Source organism: Physeter macrocephalus, chromosome 14 (assembly GCF_002837175.3).
Source record: "Physeter macrocephalus isolate SW-GA chromosome 14, ASM283717v5, whole genome shotgun sequence".
NCBI lineage: Eukaryota > Metazoa > Chordata > Mammalia > Artiodactyla > Physeteridae > Physeter > Physeter macrocephalus.
In genome coordinates this window covers 10,641,362-10,665,721 of record NC_041227.1, presented here as the reverse complement: position 1 = coordinate 10,665,721, position 24,360 = coordinate 10,641,362, and the positions used below count along the sequence as shown (strand labels likewise).

Sequence of the window (24,360 nt, the reverse complement as noted above, 5' to 3'; positions counted from 1 at the left end):
TTGGTTGTACTTTCGGTTTTTCAGGCTGGCTCTGCGTGAGCCTGATAGAACACGTCTGCAGACCTCTGGTATTAGGAGGTGGCCTCAGACACACCTGGATTAGCGTCCTCCATCTCCCACTTTGTAGGTTTGCAACCTTGCCCAGCTCATTTAGTTTTTCTCAGTTTCATCTCCTATAAAACAAGGTTGAGGGCTTCCCTGGTGGCGCAGTGGTTGAGAGTCCGCCTGCCGATGCAGGGGACACGGGTTCGTGCCCCGGTCCGGGAAGATCCCACGTGTCGCGGAGCGGCTGGGCCCGTGAGCCGTGGCCGCTGGCCCTGCGCGTCCGGAGCCCGTGCTCCGCAGCGGGAGAGGCCACAACGGTGAGAGGCCCGCGTACCGCACAAAAAAACAAAAAACAAGGTTGAAGAGAAAGCAATTCCTGTACCACAGGGTCTGTTCCCAGCACGTGATGATGGCTCCTGGGTGTTGGTATCCTGCCCCTCCTCACCCAGCCCACGTTAAATACCCTGGTTTTTGTCTCTCGGTTCCCAGCTCTTGGGGGAGCCAAGAGGAAGGTTTGGGGGTGTTTCAGACTCCAAGGACTCCCCTCTACTTTCCCGCCAAGGACCTGCAGGCTGCCTTCTGGGCAGGCGGAGAGAGTTCCCTCTGTTCAGCCTCAGCCAGTGGAGAAGCCTCTGCAGAGAGGGGCCTTCCTGCTCGGCCCGCAGACCCTCGGGCCCTCCAGTTCCTGAGGATCTGAAGGGAGGCGGGGAGAGTTCCAGAACCTCCTCCCCGCCACGTTCCCTTCACCCCCATGGGTTGCTAAGACCAGTCCCTCCTGATTCTCACTTGTTCTCGCCTGCTTGTTTCTTTAGAAATTAACAGAAAGAAAAGATCTGCCTTTGATTCCCTGCGCTCTGACCTTGTCATGAAGAACAGAAGTTCTTCATCGCATCATGGCAATTTCTCCCAAGTTTAGCCTTGTTGAGGGATGGGCTTCTCTCTAGAAATTTGGCCTGGGGGAAACAAGGGAGGGTATCGAGCCCTTTTCCCTATCCCAGCTGACAAATGCTGGAGCATTTCAATGCCTGCAGGAGCCGGGCAGGATGTGGAGGGAGTCAGGGGGTTGGGGCGAGGCGCTAGGGATGGGTGGCCGCTGCAGAAACTGGGAGTGCGCGTGCCCCTGGGAGGGAGCAGTTGCCGCTCAGCCCAGCCTGCGGCGCCTGGGGAGACGTGGGCCCGGTGTTGCCAAAGCGGCTGACTTTTAAGAGAAGTTATAAATCCGCACGTAATCTGTTGAGTATTTTAAAGCCATATCTATGTACTTTATTTTGGAATAGTTTTAGATTTACAGAAAAATTGCAAAGAGTGCAGAGACTTCCCACGCACCCCTCATCTAGTTTCCCCCACTGTTAACCTCACCTCGGTACCTTTGTCAAAACCAAGGAACCAACACAGATCCTTGGCTACTCACTGAACTCCACACTTGGTTCTGATTCCCCAGCTTCCCGTTAATGTCCTCCTTCTGTTCCAGGATCCCATCAAAGACACCACATTGCCTTAAATTGTCAGTTCTCCTTAAGCCCCTTTAGTCTGTGACAATTTCATTCTTTCCTGACTTTCCGTGACTTTGGCAGTTGTGAGGGGTATGTGGTAATTTGTAGAAGGTCCCTCAATTTGGGTTTGTCTGATGTTTTTCTTGTGCTTAGACGGCGTTGTGAGTTTCTGGAGAGAATCCCCAGAGCTGAGGCGCCTTCTCATCACATCACATCAGGGGCACATGACACCCACACGGCATCACTGGACTGGTGGCCTGGCTCTGCAGTAGCATCACCATTTCCCCCTTTCCGCGACCCGTTCAGTGCCTTGTTCCTATCACATTCGTGTGTATTTATCTTATAGTTGGAGATATAGTCCAATGTTACATTATTTTGTTGCTCAAATTGTCCCAGTTTGGGCCATTTGGCTCTTTCAGGTTGGCTCTTGTGTTCCTTTGACCTGCCCCATCCTTCACTTTTTTTTTTTTTTTTTTTAACACTTTCTTACTTTCTGGCACTATGAGGTGCTCCAGGCTTTTATATGTTCCCTGTCCCAACCCTAGAATCAGCCATTTCTCCTCGGAGCCCCACTTGAGTTTTAAAGTTGGAAATTAAGTCAAATTTAAAAACGAAAACACTTTGTGGGCCAAATGAGCCACATGTGTGGGCCACATGCAGACATGGATGATCTTGTATAATCCCTAAAGCATTCTTTCGAGAGAAGCACTAGTCTGATCCCCACTTTACAGATGAGGAAACCGAGGCACAGAGAGGTCAGGGCAGAGACTGAGGCCAGGCAGCCTGGTGCCAGATGCCACCCTCTCAGGGCTGCTTTTTGGCCCCAAGGGGCCAGGGCATGGGAAAGGAGTGTGCCTCAGGACAGTGGGCTTGTAGCCAGGTACCCAGGGAGATGGCAGTGCCCTGACCAGAGGAGGGGGACCAGGAAGGAAGGGTTTGGTTTTAGACATGCAGGTGATGGAACGGCTTCCGGGAAACCCGGGGCAAGGAGGGAAGTGTCATCCTGAACAGTGATGGGAGCGGAATGGCAGGAGAACCAGAGGTCTCATATACTTAGGCAGAAAGAGGAGGGAAAATGGGTACAGTTTTCAAAAACATTTTTAAAATTAAAATTTTTTGCTGAGTTGTCATCTTGTATTAGTTACCTATTTGCTGCATAACAAATTACACCCCCCCCATACTTAGTGACTTAAGCAATGATCTTTATTATGTGCTAGTGTCTGTGGGTCAGGACTCTGGTGCAGCCTAGCTGGGTTCTATAGGTCAGGGTCTCTCACAGGCTGCCATCGAGATGTTGGCCAGGACGGTTGTCATCTCAGGGCTCGACTGCGGCAGGATTGCCTCCAGGCAAAGTCAGTGTTTCTGGGCAGGATCCACTTCCTCATGATCATTGAACTGAGGCCCTCAGTTCCTCACTGGCCATTGGCCAGAGGCAGGCTTCTCCATCACGGCAACTTGCTTCATCACGGCTGGCAGGAGAGGGCAAGTGAGAAAGAAGAGGGGGTGGGGGGAAGCATGCATGAACCAGGCAGCAGGAGAGACCGCCAGCAAGATGGAGTGACAGTCTTCTAGTCTCAGGAGGGCCATGTCTCACGTTGGCTGACTCCTCTTCATTAGAAGCCAGTCTCTAGGTCCAGGCAATGGTCTCGGGGAGGGGATCACACAAGGACATGAACACCAGGAGGTGGGGCTTGTTCAGGACCGTGTCAGAAGCTGCCCGCACACGCCATGCCAAACAGTCTGCTAAACGTTCTATCCTCACTGCGTTCCAAGGAAGCAAGGACTGTCTTGATTGCTTCCCTGTGCAGACAAGCAAAGGAGGGCTCAGAGAGGTGCAGTAACTTGCCCGAGGTCACACAGCTCATAGTGGGTAGAGCTAAATTCAAACTCCAGTCTGAGTCCTAGTAGCCCACTGGTGTTTCTCTGACTGCCTCCGGACCGCCACTCCAGCACAGCCTTGGAGCTTGGCTGAAAACAGATTGCCCGCCAACCCCGCGCAAGCTAGACCAGACTTGGAGGGGCCTGCAAATCAGCATTAACAGGCTTCCCTCCAGGGGATCCACATGCTCCCTAGAGAATCTGAGAGTGGTATGTATTCTGCCTCTCTGTGTGGTCAGGACACGCCCGATCTCAGTGATCAAGGGAAAGATGTGGCTTCCCAAAGGTCTCAGTCGCTTTTGGGGTCCTTCCAAGCAGAGGAATCTTGAAATTAAATGAGAAGCACGATGCGCAGGAAGTGCTTAGCGTAGTGGCTGCGTGTAGGAAGCACCATGATGGTGAGACTCATTATTAATGTTAATGGTCATTATTAACTCTTCTCATTGATATTATCAGTTCCAGTGTAACAGAAACTTGATTTACCTCGACTTCAGTTTAGAGAAGAGATTTTGATTCTTTCCGTTTGGTCCAGTTCACTGGTTTACAATATAAAGGTATTTAGTTTGGAGCTGGTGGTGTTGGGTGTTTGGTCAGGGGGAACAATTAATTTGCAGTTCAGTAAATAATACCTCGTTGGGTCTGGGTGCCAAGAGGCAGTGAGGTTGGTCCCCACCTGGGACGATGGGTTGTTCCTGGGGCCTGTCCCCGGGCAAGATGGCATTCGGTGTCTCGGCCATCAGCGAGGTCTCTGAAGAGCCTGGCCGCCCCCAGGGCAGGCAGGAGCACGCGGGGCTGGGACAGAGAGCCTGATGAGCTGTCTTGTTCCCTGCAGATCAGGAGCGATACCTCACAGATCTTGGAGGAAAACATCCCCCTCCTTAAGGCCAAGGTGATGGAAATGCGTGGCATCTACGCCAAAGTGGACCAGCTGGAGGTGAGTCCAGGATACTGAGCTTTCTTTGTGAGCTCCACGGACTTGTTCTGGCTCTTTCGTCGTCTCTTCCAGGATGCTGATCTGGCCTTGATGGTGTCAGGCCTTAGATCCAGTGGAGTGGGGTGGTAGCCAAAAAGGGGCCTACACAGTATGTCTAAAATATGACAAATATGAACTTATATAAAGGATCCCATTTGAAAATCAGGGTACTTTATATAAAAATCTGAATTTTCAGCTGCTTTTGGAAATTCAGAAGCTTTCATAACCCTAGACCCACCTTTCTTTAAATACTTTATTCTGTTTATTTTTTTAAGGTATAAATACATAAAGTGCACACATAGTAAGTGTACAATTCAGTGAATTTTTACACATATAAACTCCCATGTGAAGATGACCCAAACTGAGAAATAGAACATTTCCAACCCCTAGGCTATATTCTGGTAGAGCTGGTGGCAGCCGCCCCTCAGACGAGACATGTGTTCTGCATTTCACCACAATCCGCACCATGCCCTCTTGCCTCAATGCTGACTTATTTCACCCGCCTTTTACCTGTGAGGGCACCGGGCTAAGGTGCATGGTACCTCATTTCCTCTTGGCTGCACTGCAACGTCAGTATCCTCACCGTCCCATCTCCCAGAGGAGGAGCACGAGCTCTGAGAGGGTAAGCCACTTCTCCAGGGTCACACAGCTAATTCTGTGAAGCTGGGACTTCAGTTCACATCCTCTGGAGCCCAAGCTCTTACTCAAACTGGGGCCCTTGGCTTGGGCTCCTGGCTTCTTGCACAGTGAAGGACCGGGAGGCTGGAGGAGCCTGCGATTTAATAGCTGTCACCTAGACCAAGGGGTTGTGTGCCCCTCTGAGCTGTGGAGGAAAGGAGCCCGGCAGTGAGCCCTGGAGTTAACAGAGAATTAACATTCTTGTCAGCAGAGAATGAGGCAGGAATATAATTAAAACTTTGCCCTTGGAATAGCTGATTCATTTGAATTTTATTCCACATGTTTGAAAGAGGAAAGAAAATGTGAAGATTTGTAGCCCTGGTTCTTGCCTTGCTTGGGCTGGCCCAACTCTCAAGCCCAATTTTTTCCTTAGCATTCAGTCCACTGGCATTTATTGAGGACCTACTATGCACCGCTGCAGGGCTGTCACAGTGAGAAAGACAGAGTCCAAGGATGTGTTCCAGCCAGGAGAAACACAGCAACAAAGCATGACCATAGCACTTCCCGGGGCTGCTGTAACAAGTTATCACAAACATAGTGGCTTAAAACAACATGAATTTAGCATCTTACAGCTCTTGAGGTCAGAAGTCCAAAATGTGTCAGCAGGAGTCAGCAGGGCTGGTTCCTTCTGGAGGCTCTGGGGGAGAGTTCACGTCCTGGCCTTTTCCAGTGTCTGGAGGCCACCTGCATCGCTCAGCTCATGGCGCTGTCCTCCACCTTCAAAGCCCACAGCGTAGCATCTTCCAGGCTCTGTCCTCCTCTGACTCTCCTGCCTCCATCTTATAAGGGTGCCTGTGATTACCCGGATAATCCAGGACAGTCTCCCCAGCTCAAGATCCTTATTCACACCTGCCAAGTCCCTTTGGCCATAGGAGGTGATATATTCACAGGTTCTGGGAATGAGGGTGGGATATTTTGGGGGCCCATGATTCTGCTGACCACATTCACCAAGGGTGACCTAGAGGGAGTCGAGTGCTCTGGAGGGAAGTAGCGAGCAAGGAATGGAACCTTCTGGCCCCCGGAGGGTGAGTGGAAGGAGCTGTGCTGGGTGGGTGAGGGCACAGCTCGGGCAGAGGCTCAGAGGTGGGGGGCATCTGCGCTCTGGGGCAGGAAGGAGATGGGGACACTGGAAGGATCCTGGGAGGGCCAGATTACAGGGATGAGGGAGGTCATGACCTGAGCGGGGCTGGAGAAATTGGGCAGCAGGAGGCCCGTTGTCTAGGCCTTCCACTCCAAGGTCAGCATGTTGGCCTTTTTCCTGAGGAATAGGAAGCCAGTGAAGAGACAGGATGGCTCAGTGGTTAGCAATCATTCCCCACTCCTGGCCCCTGGCAACCACTAATCTACTCTGAGTCTATGGATTTGCCTCTGGACATTTCATATACTATGTGGCCTATAGTGTCTGGCTTATTTTACTTTGCATAATGCTTTCAAGGTTCATGCAGGTTGGAACATGTGTCAGAACTTCATTCCTTTTTATGAATGAATAGTATTCCATTGTAGGGATGGCTATACCACATTTTGTTCATCCATTCATCAGTTGATGGGTCCTTGGGTTGTTTCTACTTTGGGGCTATTATGAATAATGCTGCTGTGAACATTCATGTTTAGGTTTTTGCGTGGCTATACATTTTCATTTCTCTTGGGTAAATACCTAGGACTGGAATTGCTGGGTCATGTGGTAACTCTTTTTAGGAACTGCCAAGACCAGTTTCCAAAGTGTTGACACCATTTTACTCTCCCACCAGCAGTTACTGTAAGCTTTAGATGGAGATTGCAAGCTCAGATGCCAACAGGACCCAGGACTGCACTGGGCAGTCAGGTATTAGAAGACCAACCCCAAGCCACTCCCCGCTACTTTCTGGGAAGAGCCGGAGCTGAGAAGCAACTCTCCCCTTCGGTGGGGTGTGAATCTCCCCACTCTGCCCTAGAGTCTCCCCAACATTGAGGCTAAGTGGCGTTTGCCTCTTGTCAACTCCCGGGACTGCTGCTTTCCTTAGACTAGAGATATTTCTCTGTAACTGGGTCTCCATTAAAAGGAAGAAAAAGTTAGTGCAAGGGGGTCATGGATTTCAAGGCAAATGGGAGAATAGGTATTTTCCACTAAGCTGCATGTGACATGAGAACAATAAAACTTAGGACCCGATCAGACCCCAATCTGAGGCAGATGGCTTCCAGAGCCAGACCACCTGGGCCTCAGATCTGCCCCTCGGGTAACTCACTCACCCTCTCAGCATCAGTTTCCTCCTCTGCAAATTGTGACTATGTCATCGCGAAGGTGTTAGTCCGGCACCTGGCATCTTGTAGATGCTCGCCGAGGACAGGCTGTCACCATGGTGGTGGCCGTTGCCCGCAGGCTGAGAGCCAGAATCTGGGATGCCTGCTCGTCACTCGGCCCAGCCGACTGGGGGCTCCAGGGCCTAACATGTCAGGGGGTTCCAGGGAGCCCAAGACCACTCAGCTCTCAAATCAGTGTGACCCATGGGAGGGGAGGCTTGGGAACCATGGGGGTGACCTTTCAGGCCAGAAAAAACTAACATTTCCTGAGCACCTGCTATGAGCCAGGGACTCTTAAGTGCTTTAGTTGAAAGAACTTGCTTCACCTTCACAGCAGCCCCAGGAGGAAGGTCCCGTTATTAGTCCTCTTTCGTGGAGAAAGCGGCTGAGGCACAGAAAGGCCAAGTTATTTACCCAAGGTCACACAGCTAGGAAGTGGTGGAGCTGGGACTGCAAAAGTCAGTGCTGGCGTTGTCACCCTTTCTGGACTGGGCCCTGCTCTGAAGCTGGGGGCCTTTTGCCACAAGGATTCAGATACATCATTCAGGACTCACAAATAAATTTTAAAACAATGTGACTTTCCCTTCTCTCTCATCCTCCCCCCACTTTCCTTCTTTCTTTCCCTCCTCCCTCCCCTCCCTTCTGATAATAAAAGTGGTCCATTTTCATGGTAGAGAAATGTATCTAGAAGTCACCTATAGTCCCAAGGGTGGTCCCGATTAGCGGTCACCCTCCTTCTGTCCCCTCTCCTCCCCTCTCTGTGTGGATGCGTGTCTGCGTCTCTCCAGTTTCCCCGGCCTCTCCCTGGCTGCGGCCTGGCCGGGCTGCCCTCTCTGGCAGGCACTTTGGAGGCGGTTCCGACCTCGTGAGCGCACATTCCTCAGCATCCCTCATGCTCCCCACCACGTCGGTATTAACGCAGGGAGCGTAAAATTGGAATCGGCTGGAGGAGGGACTGTAGAACTTTCTTTTGTGTCTTATAACCAGATGTGCAGGCCCAGCAAGGCCAGGGGAAGCTGCCCAGCCTGTGGCTCCTTGTCTCCCCGCCCCGCAACACACACACACACACACACACACACACACACACACACACACACACACACACACACACACACTTGATGTGGCTTATTCAGAGCCTTTCAGCTCTGCCTCTGCCAGAACCACGGGGCGGCGGCAGCACAACAGTGCCACCATCTTGTGTTCATCCAATGTCTTTTTGCGAAGGATGCGGTCATTCATTCACGCATGCAGGCATGCATGTATTCATTCCTGTGTGTGCATTGATTCATCCATGCGTCACACACACACACACACACACACACACACACACACACACACACACACTTGATGTGGCTTATTCAGAGCCTTTCAGCTCTGCCTCTGCCAGAACCACGGGGCGGCGGCAGCACAACAGTGCCACCATCTTGTGTTCATCCAATGTCTTTTTGCGAAGGATGCGGTCATTCATTCACGCATGCAGGCATGCATGTATTCATTCCTGTGTGTGCATTGATTCATCCATGCGTGCGTGCATTCATTCACGCGTGCGTGCGTTCATCCATGCATACATTCATTCGTGTGTGCGCACTCATTCATTCATTCATTCATTCATTCATGCTTGCGTGCATTCATGCCTCCACCATCCAGCTGAGCCCCTTCCAGCTGACCAGGCCCTGGTTGTGGCCTTGTAAACAACACTGACTCAGCACCTGCTCTTCCAGAACTCACATCTAGAGGGAGATGGACCGTGAACAGGCAGACAGGAAGTTCAGAGGGAGAGGAGAGCTAGGAAGACGGGGAAATGGGGTGGCTCCGCAGTGATGTGGGGCATGTTAGATTAGGTGGTTGGGGAAGGCCTCTCTGTCGGGGGGACAGTGGATCCAGGGCCTGAGAGACAAGCAGGGTTCACCCCATCGAGAACAGAGAAGTGCTGCCGGTCCGGAGAGAGCTGGTGCAAAGGCCTTGTGGAGGGTGAGGCCTGGCGTTTTCAAGGAACAAAAGGGCAGCCTGTGTGGCTGGTGTGTGGGACATGGGGAGAGGCAGGGCTGGGTGGTGGTGGGCCTTGCTGGTTGGGGCTGACCGGGGCTTTCCATCCAGTGAAGGGAGGCTCCCTCGTGGGGCCCAGCACTGAGAGGGTCTCCTGCCTCTTCCTGGTGCAAGAAAATCTCTTGCATTTTACTATTGGAACAGGGAGTCCGCAGAGGGGGGCTTGTCTGAAATGGCACTGGAGCCGCCACCTTTGGTGGCCTTCCCGGGTGTATGTGCAGTGCACGCACACAGGCAAACACATGCACATGTACATACCACACACAGAGACACATGCACACAACACACAACATATGGGCACACATGCAAACATACAACACACACGAACACATGCACACAACACACAAACATAGGTACACACGGAAACACACATGCACACAACACACAGGCACACCAGAAGTCACAAAGGAGTTTCACCGGGCCTGCAGAGTTCTTTTTTAAATTGTGAATTTATTGCTAACGTTTTTAAAAACTGGACACTTTTCATAAAATCTGAATGTCCTTTTTGTTTTCTTTTGAAATGATGTTATCTGATATTAATTGAGCTCTTAATATACCCTAAGCACTTAACTGCAGAACAAGGTTGGTATTGTTATTATTCCCATTTTACAGATATGAAAATTGAGGATAATAGAAATGAAGTAACTTGCCGAAAGGCACACAACTAGTAAGTGATAGAACCTGGATTCTAGTCCAGAGAATCCGACCCCAGCATTCTCTTTTCTCTTCTTTTTTCTTTTGAAATTGGAGGTTCTGCACTAGAGACCCAGAGCTGAGTGACCCTTGGGGGCCAGGACCCAGCATTCCAGTTCACCCTGTCCGCACTCATCCTACTTCACCCGCTTGTCACCTGCCTGCCTCTTGGCAGCTTCTGAGTTTGAGACTCCCCCAATATCCATCAAATATTAAAGTGAGCGATTTCTAAAAAAAATCCATTTTTCATAAAGAAGGCTGTGCAGCCTGAGTCCCCTCTCTGCCACTTCTTGGCTGTGTGACTTTGGGCAGGTGGTCCAACCTCTCTGAGCATCAGTTTCCTCCTCTGTAAAATAGAGGCTAAACAGAGGGTCACTAGGGGGAGAAGGTGAGAGGACATGAGTGGAGGCTCAGCCAGGCCAGGCCTCCAAGGGGGAGGTGTCACTGTTACTGTCAGGGTTTCTGACGGTGCCCCCAGCTGGGCAGGCGCTGCCTGAACTCTCCCGGAGCCCATGGGGCCAGGTGAGAGGGAGGCAGCCAGGAACACACCCTAGTCTACGCAGATGTGGCATCACTGCTTTCCCCTCTCCCACCAGGCCTTTGTCAAGATGGTCGGGCACCACGTCTCTTTCCTGGAAGCCCACGTGCTTCAGGCCGAGCGGGACCACGGGGCCCTCTCACAGGCCCTGCGGAAGTGGCTGGGCTCCTCGGGGCTCCCCGCCTTCGGGAACGTGAGTATCCCCTACCTCCCTGCCCCCTCCCAGACACTGGAGCAGGGAGAGGGGCTCAGGAAACAGGAGTTCAAAGGGCACGGCTGGCTTCTGCAGACAGGAAACAGCATCTGGCTGGCCGGTGGGGAGCTGGCCAGGTGGCTGGAGTGTTGCAGTGCCTCCCTCGTGCGCCCCTGCTTGCCCTGAGCCTCGTGCTTCGGTGCTGTGACTGCCCGCCTCCCCACCCACCAGTTAGTAAGTGCTGCTGTTTGCCAAGCACTGTGGTCCATCTGGGGTTACCATGGTGAATAGAAGCAGCCCCTGCCCTCCTGTCCCTTCCACACCTAAGGGCGTGCTCAGAGTGACTTCCAGAATTCAGGCGGGGTCCCCCTTCCCAAGGCACAAGTCAGCCTCTAGCAGACCAGAAAGCAGGGGCCGGTGAGAGGGGCAGCCAGCCCGCAGCTTGCAAAGGCCTCTCTCTCCCACATCGCTGCTTTCCTGGGATCCTCCCTATAAGAAAGGAAGGATCATTGTGTCCCTTTTACTGATGGAAAAACTGAGGCCAGGCTGATCCTGCCTTGCAGAGACCTTCAGTGTTTAAGCACCTCTGTCTTTCCGGCTTACCGATTCCCTAGTTTAGGAGACATTGGGCAGTGTCTGGAGATGTTGCGATTGTCACAACTGGAGGCAAGTGGGTAGAAACCAGGGATGCTTTTAAACACCCTAGAGTGTACAGGACAGCCCCCCACACCAGAGAATTATCTAGCCCTGAACATCAGTAGTGCTGAGTTTGAGAAACCCCACTCTAAGCGGGATTTGATAATTTTATGTCAGGTCTGCTTTAAGTACTTTGTGTGCTGTTGTATATGGCATCTGGTTCTCATGCCAGTCTTTGGAGGAAGGTACTTTTATCATTTCCCCATTTTACAGATGAGGAGACCGAGGCTCAGGGTGGTGAAGGGACTTGTCCGAAGCCACACTGCCTCAAGTGGCAAGGCCAGATTGGAGCCCTGATTGGCCTATCTCCAGGGTCTTGCCCTTTCCAGGAAAGGGGTCTTGCTCAGCCAGCTGCTCTGTCCTGCCCCCCAGTGGGGGTCTCTCACTGTTCCTTGGGCCCTGCCTGTGTGTCCCCCTCTGCTCCTCTGTTCTCTCTGTCCCTCCTGCATGCCCCCCTTCCCTGTCTCCACTTAGTGTTCTCACAAAGGCTCGTATATCGAGCGTTTACGGTGTTCCAGGCACTGCTGAGGTATTTCACGTGCGTTAATTCATTTACTTTTCCCAACCATCGTGTACGCTGGGAATGAACGTTATCCCCATTTGACTGATGAGGAAACGGAAGTAGTTGCAGTGTTGCCACTCTGGCCCTGTGTGAACTCATTCTGTTTGGCTTGGGATGCCTGCCTGGGTGTCACTCTCCAGTCCCTGCCAGGACCCCACTGCTCTGTCTTGTCTTACACCTGCCTGAGGCATGTGCTGCTTACCTGCCTGCCTCCAGGTGAGGGACTCGCCCAAGGCCAGTAGCAGCTAGACAGTGGCCTCACAGATCTCATGATCTCGGAACTCCTATTGATCCTTTAGAACCAAGTTAATACCACCTCCTCTGAGAAGCCCTCTGGGATTGCCCCCTCTCCAGCCAAAAGCAGTCTCTCCTGCCTTTCAGTGAAGTCAGGAGCTGCCTCCTTGGTCCCTTGAGTTACGGTGACTGTTCCGGGGTGACCAGGAGCCCCCCAGTCACACAGTGCTCTGCCCGCTGATGGCTTAGAAGCACCATGGGGGAGGAAGGACAGAGGACCTTGGCTGCCCGTGGTCTGCAGCAGGTATGCTAACAGTGGGGCCTGCTGGGTCCTTGGTCTCTGTACTTTACAGTCTTTTTCTATAACCTGCACAATTGTCCCTTTGTGGTTGGCACTAGTGTCCTCACCTAGTGGCAGAGGCCAAGGCTTGGAGGGGGAGAGTCGCGCATCCAAGGTCAGTGCCGGGGTTGGAACTCAGGCCCGTGGGGCTGTGAAATGGGGTCCGCCGCCCACTCCTGTTGCAGGATCCCATCGGGGTGTGGCCAGGCATGTGGGGACCTGCATCCTCTCATCTCTACCAGACTCGGGGCCCCCCAGCCCTACCTGCAGTGACTTGTTCCAGGAAATGCGTCCCAGCCAGGGGTGGTGAGTCATTCAGCAACCCCGGCGTGTTGATCTTGGCCCTGGGAGGGCTTTGTGTGGAGCAGGCAATGTAGGCAAGTGTGCGCACATGCGGGTGCAGACCCGAGGGTTTCCAGGGCTGCACCTGCACCTGGGGGTGCCAGCTGGAGGGGCCCTTCTAGAATAATGGTTGTCACGGCTTGTACTGGGGCCCTGACCCGGCAGGCACCTCACATCCCACCCTGTGATGTAGGTCTAGTCACCGTCCCTATTTTACAGATGAGGAAACTGAGGCACTAAAGGGTCGAAGTGCTTGCCCACCCAGAACGTGGTGGAGCTGGGATTTGAACCTGTGAGACCTGGGCCTGGAGCTGGCACTCTGCACCACTTGGCCCTGCTGCATCTTTCTGGGCCTGGTTCCGACCCCTGGAGCTGCAGTCTGGGGGGTGGGGTCCTTGAAGAGCACCTGGATGGGTCTCAGTTTCTTCCACCTGGAAGAACCCACCAAGCCAGGATTTCACACCGTCTCCAGTCGGTTCCCCTCAGTGCCCACCCGAGGTGGACTCTTCACTGACCACTGCCCGCACCTGGGCATCCACACCAGGGCCCCCCAGCAGTGGGAAGCCCCTCCGCACAAGCCCAGATTCTGCCTTCTTGCCTCCACCCGCCCTCCTCCGTCTCCGGGAGGTGGCGTGGGGCAGAGGCTCTTGCGCGGAGGGGTCCTGTCCCCACTCCTGTGGAAGTCCATCCCCCCAAAGGAGATAGGCTATTCACTGCTGCCGCCAGGCCCTCCCAGAGTCAGGGGGATCAGTGGGGACTCCCTCACAGGGCCCAGGCAGGAGGCCCTCAGCCCTCACCCCTGGCGCGAGGCAGGGACCTTTGGGGGTGTGTTCCCACCCTCCCTGCTGTTCCATCTGCTGGAACAGGAGTTCCCGGGGAGGGAGAGAGATGGGGAGAAAATTGGTCCGTGTGTTTTCTAACTCTGCCAGCCCCTCCTGCCCTGCTGGCCTCCTTTCTCCCTCCCTCCTCTTCCTCACTTTGCAGCTGTAGTGGGGAGGCCCAGGGAGGGTGTGCAGCGCCGGGGCTGGGGTCTCCCAACACACCAGAAGTGGGGCTGGGAAGCAGTCCGCCAGCCCCCCACCCCTCCCCAGCCCCAGAGGCCCAGAGCCGCCCCTGCCCACGTGACTTGGTGCTGGCCGAGGCCTGGGCCGGCCCGGGGAGGCCAGCCTGAGTGTACCTCCTCGTCACGAGCTCCCCTGCAAAGACCAGGCCTTTGGCCTCTGACTTGAGCCACCAAAGAAGCGTGCAGCCAGTGCCCAGACTGGGGTGAGAGCTGGCCTGGCACCCTGGGCCCTCTGCGCCCAGACGTAAAAATGTACCTGCTTCCATGCTTCAGTTTTAATGCTAACATACACATTTTCATGGTACAAAGGTCCATATTTCCATGCTGTACTGCATAGAAGTTTTCAACTATACTTTTACATTGATTTTTAAAATGTTCCAAGATTTTAACTCAGAGCTCTACCTCTCTTTCGCTGTGGCATTTTTTTAGCTGTGTGACTGTGGGTAAGTCTCTTAGCCTCTGCAGGCCGCAGACAGCTTAACTGTCAGTTGGCTGACACGGGCTTGACCAAGAAAGGCTCTGCTTGCTAGAAAACTGGTTTCAATTTGATGTGAGATGAAGAGGGCCTCCTCCACTAAAGCAGTGGGGAGAAAAAGAAGAAAAAGACTCCAGAACTCTCAGACGGAGGGTTCTGAGCATTGGTGGGTCTGAAAAGCCAGCTTTGCCTTTAAATAACGGTTCAAGACAGACTGCCTAATCCCTCAGTGGTGAGCAGGTATCGGTAGTGGTGACAGAGCCAGTCCCGCAGCACCAGGCGCTGTTCTCAACCCTCAATACCCCATGGGGGAGGTGCTATTTTTTTTCTTTTTTTTGCGGTACGCGGGCCTCTCACTGTTGTGGCCTCTCCCATTGCGGAGCACAGGCTCCGGATGCGCGGGCTCAGCGGCCATGGCGGGCTCAGCGGCCATGGCTCACGGGCCCAGCTGCTCCACGGCATGTGGGAATCTTCCCAGACCGGGGCACGAACCCCGTGTCCCCTACATCGGCAGGCGGACTCTCAATCACTGCGCCACCAGGGAAGCCCGGAGGTGCTCTTTTTATCCCTATTTTACAGGTGAGGGAACTGAGGCACAGAGAGGTTTAGTAACTTGCCCAAGGCCACACAGCTGGGCATCAGGATATGAACGCACATTCCTAACTCTGTTGCCTTGGGAGAGAGCTGTGATCTCTTACTTCAGGAAGCATGTATCCAGTGGAAGAATAGAGGCAATGACCAAATCCTAGGAAAATTCAGTAGCTAGTCGTTTCTAAAGAGGGCCCTGGCTTGCTCTGAGGGAACCAGGCATGGCCTCCGAGGAAGGGCCGTGTAGGCTGAGACCTGGATGGTGAGTGAGAACAGCCTGAAGTCAGAAGACAGGGTACACCCAGCAGCGGGGATGCAGGCACCGAGGCTCTGGGGTGGGACTGAGCTTGGTGTCTGAGGAACAGCGGGAAGTCCAGCACGGGGACTGAGCCAGGGGGGTGGAGTGTGGGAGACGAAGTCGGGGCCAGGTTGGGTGGGCGGGGTCTCAGGCCACACAGGGGGACTGGACACTATTCTAAGGGCAATGGAAAGCCATGGAAGGGTTCGTAGCAGGGGAGGGACTTGGTAAATTTGCTTTGCTTGGGGAATTTCCAGGGCTCATTCTCTACCCTGAGCTAAGGCTGGCATTTGGGGTCAGCGAGGTCTTGTTTAGACTTGACCATGAGAGCTGAGCAGGGTGCGTGGGTGCCCTTCAAGCCTCAGAGTGCAACGGTTAGGAGTGCGTTTCCTCGGCCTGGAAACATCTCATGCTGTGCCTTGAGTTCACTGGAATCCTCTCCTTGCCGGGTCTCAGGGCCTTTGTCCAACTGGAAGTGAGAAAAGACGCTCCAGTCGGGGCGCCCAGGTCTCCTGGCCATGTGTCTGGGTCCCAGAGACCCTGCCTGAGGAGGCAGCCCTGTCTCTGCACACAGAGGGCCCCTCACATCTGGAGACGGTTTCAGACATATGTGGAAGCGAAAGTGAGATGGAGGTGGAGCTGTACGGGCTGCAGGCCTTGGAGGGGCGTGGAGACCATGTCAGGTGGCCCCATGTCCCCTTGGTCCAGGCCCGGTCATGGCCAAGTGGCTGCCACAAGTGTTCTGACCACGCCAGGCCCTCCGCTCGGGACCCGCACCCAGGGGCACAGAAGAGCCGTGCTAAGTTGTTGTAGACTGCTGTTTGTTTTCCGCCGAGCCAAAACATCTTGTTCATGAGGTGTCTTTTTTTTTTTTTTAATAAATTTTTAAATTTATTTTTGGCTGCATTGGGTCTTTGTTGCTGCACGCAGGCTTTCTCTAGTTGCGGCGAGCGGGGGCTCCTCTTTGTTGCGGTGCGTGGGCTCCTCATCGCGGTGGTTTCTCATGTTGTGGAGCACCGGCTCTAGGCGCACGGGCTTCAGTAGTTCCGGCACATGGGCTTCAGTAGTTGTGGCTCGCGGGCTCTAGAGTGCAGGCACAGTAGCTGTGGCGCTTGGGCTTAGTTGCTCCGCGGCATGTGGGATCTTCCCGGACCAGGGCTCGAACCCGTGTCCCCTGCGTTGGCAGGCGGATTCTTAACCACTGCGCCACCAGGGAAGTCCCTCGAGGTGTCATTTTGATTAATCTTCCAATGGATAACAGTCTGGTGCTTTCCAAGGAAGGCTCTCTGGCTAATAGCAAAACCACTTGGGGCCAAGTCCTGACACCGCACAGAGCCAGGCTGCCAGGGTGGACTGTGGCCTTGGGCCTGCCCGGCTCACCTGTTCACCCTGCACATGCCCAGGGGGCGATCTGGTAACATAAATGAGTGTGTCTGCCAGGTGTGAGACAGTAAGGAGCGGTGGGGGCTGTGGCAAATTGCAGAACCCCTGCCTTACCTATAGGGGTGGAGATTTCCAGAAGCAGCCTTGCAGAAATGGGGTCAAGAATGGCTAGATTTTTCTGTTTGGGGGAGAAAGCTGGGCATGTGGAGTTTTATATGAATCTTCTAATGTGTAAAAGTCAGCAACTAATTTTTCTAAATGTTAAACATCTTGGGGAAATAAAATCTGTTGCGCCTGTGGGTCACACCCAGCACACTCCCCAGCTCTGGATTTTAGGCTGATGGCCTGTATCCCACAGGCCCCACCCCTTCAGAGGCATTTGGGACCAGGGAAGAGTGGAAAGCCCATGGCGTCTTCCTTCACTTTGCACCAGCCCCAGCAGGAGCCCTCAGCTTTTGGGAGCAGCATGACGAACACATCTACTATCGCTCCAGCTATGGTAGTTGTATTGAGAGCATTCATGAAGGATTTTCGGTGCCTCGTCTCAGCTTCCCGTAACAGCCCCAAAGGTAAATGATATCATTTGAGAAAGGGACCTGAGGCTCGGAGAGGGCCGTTCACTTGCCCAGGGTCACACAGCACAGGCAACAGAGCCAGAATCGGATCCAGCTTAGACCTCGTTCAGTGTCTCTCCCCCTCTCTGTGATCTTCCTGAGTGCAGGAACCAAAACCTAGAAGGTGGAGGTTGCAGCTGGAGGTCCTTGGACCCAGTCTGCCCCACCCACATACGTTCTTTGGCCAGCTTGGCATATGCATGTGTTTAATTTGAATTAGTTGCCAGCATTTAGAAAAGCGAATTTCACAGAAGAATGTACACCTCTGGCTTCGCTTGGAAAAGCAGAGGTCTCGGCCCCTGAGCAGTGTCCCCGCTGAGCCGCCATCTGGCCCAAGACGCCCATTGTCATTACCTGCCTGTGGGCATTTGAGTTTCCTACCCGGGCTGAGCATGCAGTAGGTGTTCAATAAATACTAGTCAATGGATGCTCTGAAGGCTTCCATGGCCCTTGGAAGCCCCCCTCCCCTAGACTTCTCTGGAGGTGGTCTCCAGGCCGTGGAGAGCTGGGATGAGTGTCCATGCCTGCCTCTCTCCGCAGCGGCTTGAGGCCGTGTCCTGGGCTTTCCTGGAGGTAGGGGAGGCTGTGGGCGGAGCTGTCCTGCCCAGGCTTGGCCTGTAGGAGTCGTCAGTGCCAGGCTCAGCGCCTCCTCCCCTCCCCGCTCCGTACCCTCCCCCCCCCACCCCCCACCCCCGCTCCGCCCCTCCCCGCCCAGGGAAGGGGGAGGCTCTGTCTGGCTGGGGCCGCCTCCCCCTCCCTCGCCCTCTGCCCAATCCCCCTGGAGGGGTGACTCCCGGAAGGAGGCACAGCCTGGCCGGGGCTTTATCTCAGTGGTGGAGGCCTAGCAAGGCAGCAACACAAAGAAGGCAGAGGAGATTCCATGGCGCCTTCCCCCGGCCCTGCAGCGGCCTCTCCTTCTGCTTCGGCCCCCATCATCCCTTGCGGTAAAAATGCAACATGAGCAGATGGCAAATATTAACGCAACAATGGAGGCCGAGTGGTGCTTGGTCCCCAGCCCCCCTGCCAGTCCCCCACCAGACTGGCTCTCAGGGAGTCACTCAGCACTCACACGTTAACAGATTTGTTTGACTGCAGATATTTGGTGGCACACGTGCAGGGGAGGGACAGAGGGCCCCTGGCAGGCTGGTTTGGGGGTCAGATTTTTTAAGTGTTGCATTTTCGTTAAGATTTTGAGTGGGGAGGAAGTCCGTTACCCCAAGGAGGAGTTTTTATTTGGGGGAGCACCCCAACTTCTCTGAGGTCGGAGGGACACAATGCTCCGCCTCCGAGCTCCGCCACTGTCAGGGACGTCCCCCGTGAGCATGCTCAAGCCCAGCCCTGCCGTCCCTGGGTCTGGTAGACGCCGCCTATGGCCTTTGCATATGCTGGCCCCTGCCTAGAAGACCCTTCCTGCTCCCTGCCTGGCAACGTTTATTCATTGTTCAAGGCTATATTGAATGTTACCACCACGGGGAAGCCACCTGGATTCCCCCAGGCAACGTTCCTCGGACTCCCCAACCCCCTGTTCATTCCACTGTTGGCACAGCACCTCGGGGAGTCATCTGTGTTTACACCTGTTGTTCCCCAAGACTAAGAGTTTCTCAAGGGTAAGGACCGTATTATCTTTGACTTACTAATAGTAGTTACGACAGTGTTGGCGCCAGCCGCCAGTTTTCTGGGCTCTTCTTTGGGTTGACACAAGCTAGCATTTTACCTGCCCTAGCTTGGTTCATCTTTACGCCCACCTGTTACATAGGTACTGTCAACATCCCCACTTTACAGATGAAGAAACTGAGGCTCAGAGAAGTTAGAACATTTTATCTGAGCCAGGCATTGGCCCCATTTGATTTCAGAGCCCCGACCTCTTCATGCCCCGGGGTCGAACTTCGAACCCTGGGATCAGGTAGGGCCGTGAGTGAGGCCCGGGGGCTGGGTGGGGACTGTGGCCAATGGGAGAGGCAGGTGCCCTCCCCTCCAGCTGGGAACAAAGGCTCAGAGTGGCCTGACCTTGCTCTTTCTTAAGGAAGGGAGGTTGGGGATGCAGGTTTTTATGTGAAATCAGTTGATTTTGAAAACTTGCCTGAGAGCCTCAGAGAAGTCTCCCCAGGGGGCCTGTTGCCTCATAGGCCTCCACCTCTGTCTTGGCAAAGACCTACGGTAAATTGGTGTCTACTACAGAGTCTGGAGGGTCAATGCCCCTTTACCAAGGGAGGGAGAGAGGGGGCCGATATCACAGCAGCGGGGATTGGCCTGGAGAGCTACAGGCTGTGCTGAGCAGGCAGATGTGAGGGCTCCAAGGGCCCAGGGCTGGCCACGAGCTCTCTTCTCGAAAGGGGCTGGTTCTGCCCAGAGGCAGTGCCGGCGTGCCGGCGGAGGCACTCGGTGGGGCCCTCTCCAAGTACTCTCCATAGGGCATCCTTATTTTCTGCGGATTTGAAATTTCCTCGGTCTTATGTGAAGTTCTGACAAATGCAGCTCCCAGCACCCACTTTTCTAACCAGAGCATCGCTCTCAAGGTCACCCTTCCTAGAGCGATTCTGCCCTCCCCATACCTCCCCATACCATGGCGCAGGCCTCTCCGCTTTCTCACAGCGTGTAGACCAAACTCCTGCAGCACTTGGAGAGGGCGTAGTTGAGAGCATGGGCTCAACTCAAACCAGGGTTTTGCCCCCTCGGCGCTGTTGATATTTGGGGCCAGGTCACTCTCTGGGGTGGGGTGTGTCCTGTGCATTGTAGGCTGTTTAGCAGCAGCCCTGGTCTCCACCCCTGGATGCCGGTAGCACCATGCCCCTGGCTGCAACAATCAAAAAGGTGTCCAGAAATTGCCAAATGTCCCTTGGAGGCCAGGTTGCCCCAGGTTAGGCGTCACTGGCCCAGATGAATGACCGTTGTCAAAACTAGGCAACGGCACGTGGGGCTTATCACAGCCCCCTCTTGGCTTTTGCTTGTGTTCTATGACTGTGGAAAATTTCCGGAATAAAACATTTAAAAATAAATGAAACCATGGGTTCTGGAGCCCAGCGGCCCTGGGTTTGTACCTTGGCGGTGTTGCTTGCTAGCTCCGTGGCCTGGAGCAGGGTCTCCGCTTCCCCTCTGTGAGATGGGGCTCACAGGGGTTCAGGTTGAGGGTTTGGACGTGCGTGATTCCCTTTCGATTCGGTGAACTTCTGTCAGGCACCTACCATGCCGTGGGCCCTGTTCCGGGTGCCGAGGCTTGTGGATCACAGAAGGAGGAGCCAGGCGTACGGAGAATGTCTACACAGCAATCGCCGTGCTTGAGGGCCCTGGGCTGGCCTCGGTGCGCATTACTCAGTCTCTGCTGGCTGCAGTGAGGGGGGCTGCCGTCACTGGCCTCATTTTATAAAAGACAACTGAGGCAGGAAGACGCGGAGTCACTTGCCCACAGTGGGCTGGAGGAGGGAAGGGGAGCAGCCGAGATGCCCCCCAGCTAACTGGCTCAGCGCCTGCATCTCCGAGCATTCCTCCTCGTTGCCCCTGGAGTCCGGTGCGCGCACAGCTGGCGCTCAATGTCTATGGCCGCTGGCGTTCGTTTGGTAGAAAGCGCCCTTTGGAGGGGCTGACTGTCCCAGCCCCAAACGTTTGTGCAGAGCCACTGCAGATCCCACCAGAGGGGGTTGAATTGGGACAGTTCACTCTCCCTGAGCCACCGTCCCCCCTGGGCCGGCCTCCCCCGCTGCTCCCACCGGGACCATGGCTGTTCTGGCCGAGGCGGAGGCTTAGGAGTGGGGCTCCCCAGCAGAGGCCCAGCCCGAGGACATCCCAGATGATGCTGGGTCTTGAGGGGACAGGCACCCACAGGGTCCCCTCCGAGCCCCACCTCTTCTACTTCCTCCCTACCGTGGGCCACATGTTCATTTGACACCCTGCGGAGGGGCCTGGGCTGTGGTTCCTGCCGCGTGGAGACCTCAGCCCCGTCAGCCTCTGTGTCTTGTCTGGTCCCGTCTTCAACTCGTTCACCTGCCTGTCTCTGCCCCTCTCCCTGTGTCTCTGGGTCTGCGTCTCCTTGTCTCTCTGCCTGTGTCTCTCCTTGTATCACACACACAATCACAAGCCCTGACTGCGCCCCCTGCCCCCAGTCCCTCCCCAGTCCTGCATCTCTCCAGCTCCCCTCAGGGCTCTCACTGGGACCCCCCCTCCTCAGATGGAAAGAGAAAGGCTATGGGCCCGAGTGGCCACCTCCCTCTGGGGAGTGGGGGGGGCAGGCCAGGTCTGAGTCCTGTCTGTGTCCGCTGGCTGGCAGCGCCGAGGACGCTCACTGTCCCTCTCGGAGCCCTGGTGTCCTCACTGGACATAAGTGCGTCCACAGTTGCAGGGGGGTGGTCCAGCATGGACGTGCTTAGTGTGCCGTAGACTCGGTGTGTGGGAACTGTTAGTAATGACGGCTGTGAACTGGGCACCAGAGGATGCAGAAGTGATGAGACTGGTCCCTGCCTGAGCTCTAGGTCACCCCAGAAAGTAAACGCCCAGAGGCGGGCGTTGCAGCAGATAATTATGAGGTGGGCTGCACGCTTCTGACTCCTGTGCACGACAGAAAAGGAGATAAGAGTGGGACTTCCCCGGCGGTCCAGTGGTTAAGACTCTGCACTTCCACTGCAGGGGACACGGGTTCGATCCCTGGTTGGGGCACTAGGATCTTGCATGCCGTGCAGTGCACAAAAAAAAAAAAGTAAAAAGGGAGAAGAGAGGCCAGGAAAGGGCCGTGGCAGGGGACAGCACGGCCCAGTGTGTGGCACCAGCTTGGCACTGGGTCGCACGGCGTTCCTGAGCGAGGCAGGGCCGCGCAGAGGACCGGCAGCTCCCGTCAGCGATTGCAGGTTCCGGGTGACGTGGTGAGTGGAGGGAGGTGAGTCCTGCCTTAGTGCAGAAACCTGTGTGATGCCTGCAGCTGGAGGTGGGGCATCTGGAGACAGTGTGATCCCTTTAATGCCTAAGGGGCCTGGGAAGTTCTTGAACTTGGCTCCATTCATGGTCAGCTTTCTGCCGGGAAAATAAACCACGTCTCATTAAGCAGTAAATTCATCCAGGTGCCTGTTCCAGCTGATACCGTCACACCTTGTCACGTTGCCAGACGGAATGTCAAGGCCAAAGTTCCCATTACTTGGAGGGTCCTAATAATTAACCTGGGAAATTTAGAGAGGGGGGAATCCTGGCTTTTACGTGGAGCAAGAAGCCAGAGCAGGGAGGTGGCTGCTTCAGGGATGGACATCACTGAGCACCGCTTGGGAGGTGCCCGTGGTTACCTGGCTTGGGGATCTCAGCACCGTGGCCCTGGCACTGCCTCTTCCCCTCCCGCGTCTGGCAGCTCTTTGCTGGCCTGGACCTGGCTGCAGAGGCCACGGACAGTGCCCCCAGGAGTGGGGGGGGGGGGTGTGGGCAGGAGGGGCTCAGATGGCAGCAGTCATTGCTGGGAGAGGACTCAGAGGCCACAGGCCAGGGGGCTGCTCGCAGGGCTGGCTGCCAGCATATTTGTGCCCGGTGTGGCCCCCCGTAATCTGTCACTGGCCAGCAGGCATTATTGAGCATCTACTGTGAGCCTGGCCACCTGACTCACGATGAGCCATGCCTCTTAGGGGTTGAGAGGTGTTCTGGATAATTTTTGAGGCTCCTTGGACTGGCTTCCACAATTGTGATTCAGTTTAAATGTTCATGTTTTGAAGCTGAATGCACTTAATCCTAAAAACGCAGTGTTACAAAATTGTACACTTGGGCTGTTCACAAGCTAATGACATCATTTAAAAGAATTCAGGGGGCCTTAATAATAATGAAATTACCCGGCATTCGTTGAGCACTTACTGTTTTCTAAGCACTTTGGGTTATTTGGGCAAAACACCCTATGAGGTAGAAACTATTATTAGCCCTGTTTCCAGATGAGAAAAATGAGGCACAGAGAGGTTAAGTGACCTGGCCAAGGTTACACAGCTAGACAGAGGGACCAATGCCATTTGAGGAATTTGGAAATGGGCCATCGTTTACTGTGCTGGAGGAAGGGATCCTCCCCTCAGCAGTGGCAGCCCCACGTAGGGCTTTGGAGGGGTTGTTAAGAGTGCAAATCCAAGGTCCTCTGTGACCCCTGTCCCCACGCCCCCCCCTCATTCCCACAGGCAGCTTGAGCCACTTCGGCGGGAATGGCCAGGCGGTGGGAAGCCGCTGAGGCTTGGCCCCTCGGCCCCCGGAGGCCCCAGAAAGTGAGCTCGGCCTCCACCCCAGCCCCTGTTTCTGGTTCTCTTGCGAGCCTGCGGGGCGGGAGTTGGGTGGACAGCGTGGCCCGGCCTGCAGGGTATTGCCCTGGCTTCTCTCCCTCCGTACCTTGGGCTTTTGCTCCTGGAGACCTAGAGAGATCTTGTGCTTGGAGGACAGCCCCGCCCATCCCCCTCTGCACTGCACACATACCGGCCTCTTTCTCCCCCTCCGGTCCCCTTAAGTCCTTCTTGGCCGCTCCAGGAGCTGCCACGTGTGCAATCCCAGCCCTTTACCCTTTCCTTCCCCAGCCCTTGGGCCGGGCTTAACTCCTTTGATGCCAGATCTCCACCCACCACCCCTCTTTTCATTCATGTACTCATTCATTCATTCACTCAGCAAAAACTTATCATCTTCCATCTGTATGAGCCGGTTGCTGTTTCAGATCCTCGGAACCCAGGGAGGACAGAGAATTGTTCCCGCCCTCCAGCAGCGATAGTCTAGTGTAATATATAAAGTATCCCGGGGAGAAAGAAAGGTGAAGGAGGGCAGGGAGAGGTGGGTCTCGGGGCAGGAGGTGGTCAGGGAAGGCTTCACTGAGAAGGTACATGGAGCGTGAAGAGGTGGCTGGCGCCCTGGGGGAGGTGGGGAGGGGAGTGTACAGGTGTCTTGGGCTTCAAGGGGAGTGGTGAGGCCTGGCGGGCAGCGTGTTGGAGCTGGAGGTGCAGGTCGGGGGGAGTGGATGGAGCAGGT

At 54.8% G+C, this 24,360-nt stretch overlaps 1 protein-coding gene across 3 annotated transcripts in view; it reads left to right on the top strand.

Moving 5' to 3' along the window:
• BCAS4 (breast carcinoma amplified sequence 4) overlaps positions 1 to 24,360 on the top strand; it is a 64,031-nt gene that overhangs the window by 21,597 nt on the left and 18,074 nt on the right. For 2 of the 3 annotated variants that reach the window (XM_024128577.2, XM_024128575.3), the window contains exons 3-4: positions 4,249 to 4,350; positions 10,680 to 10,814. In XM_024128577.2, coding sequence (XP_023984345.1) covers positions 4,249 to 4,350; positions 10,680 to 10,814 — 237 coding nt within the window. The remainder of the gene's footprint in view (positions 1 to 4,248; positions 4,351 to 10,679; positions 10,815 to 24,360) is intronic. The other variant, XM_024128578.3, reaches the window with a different exon arrangement.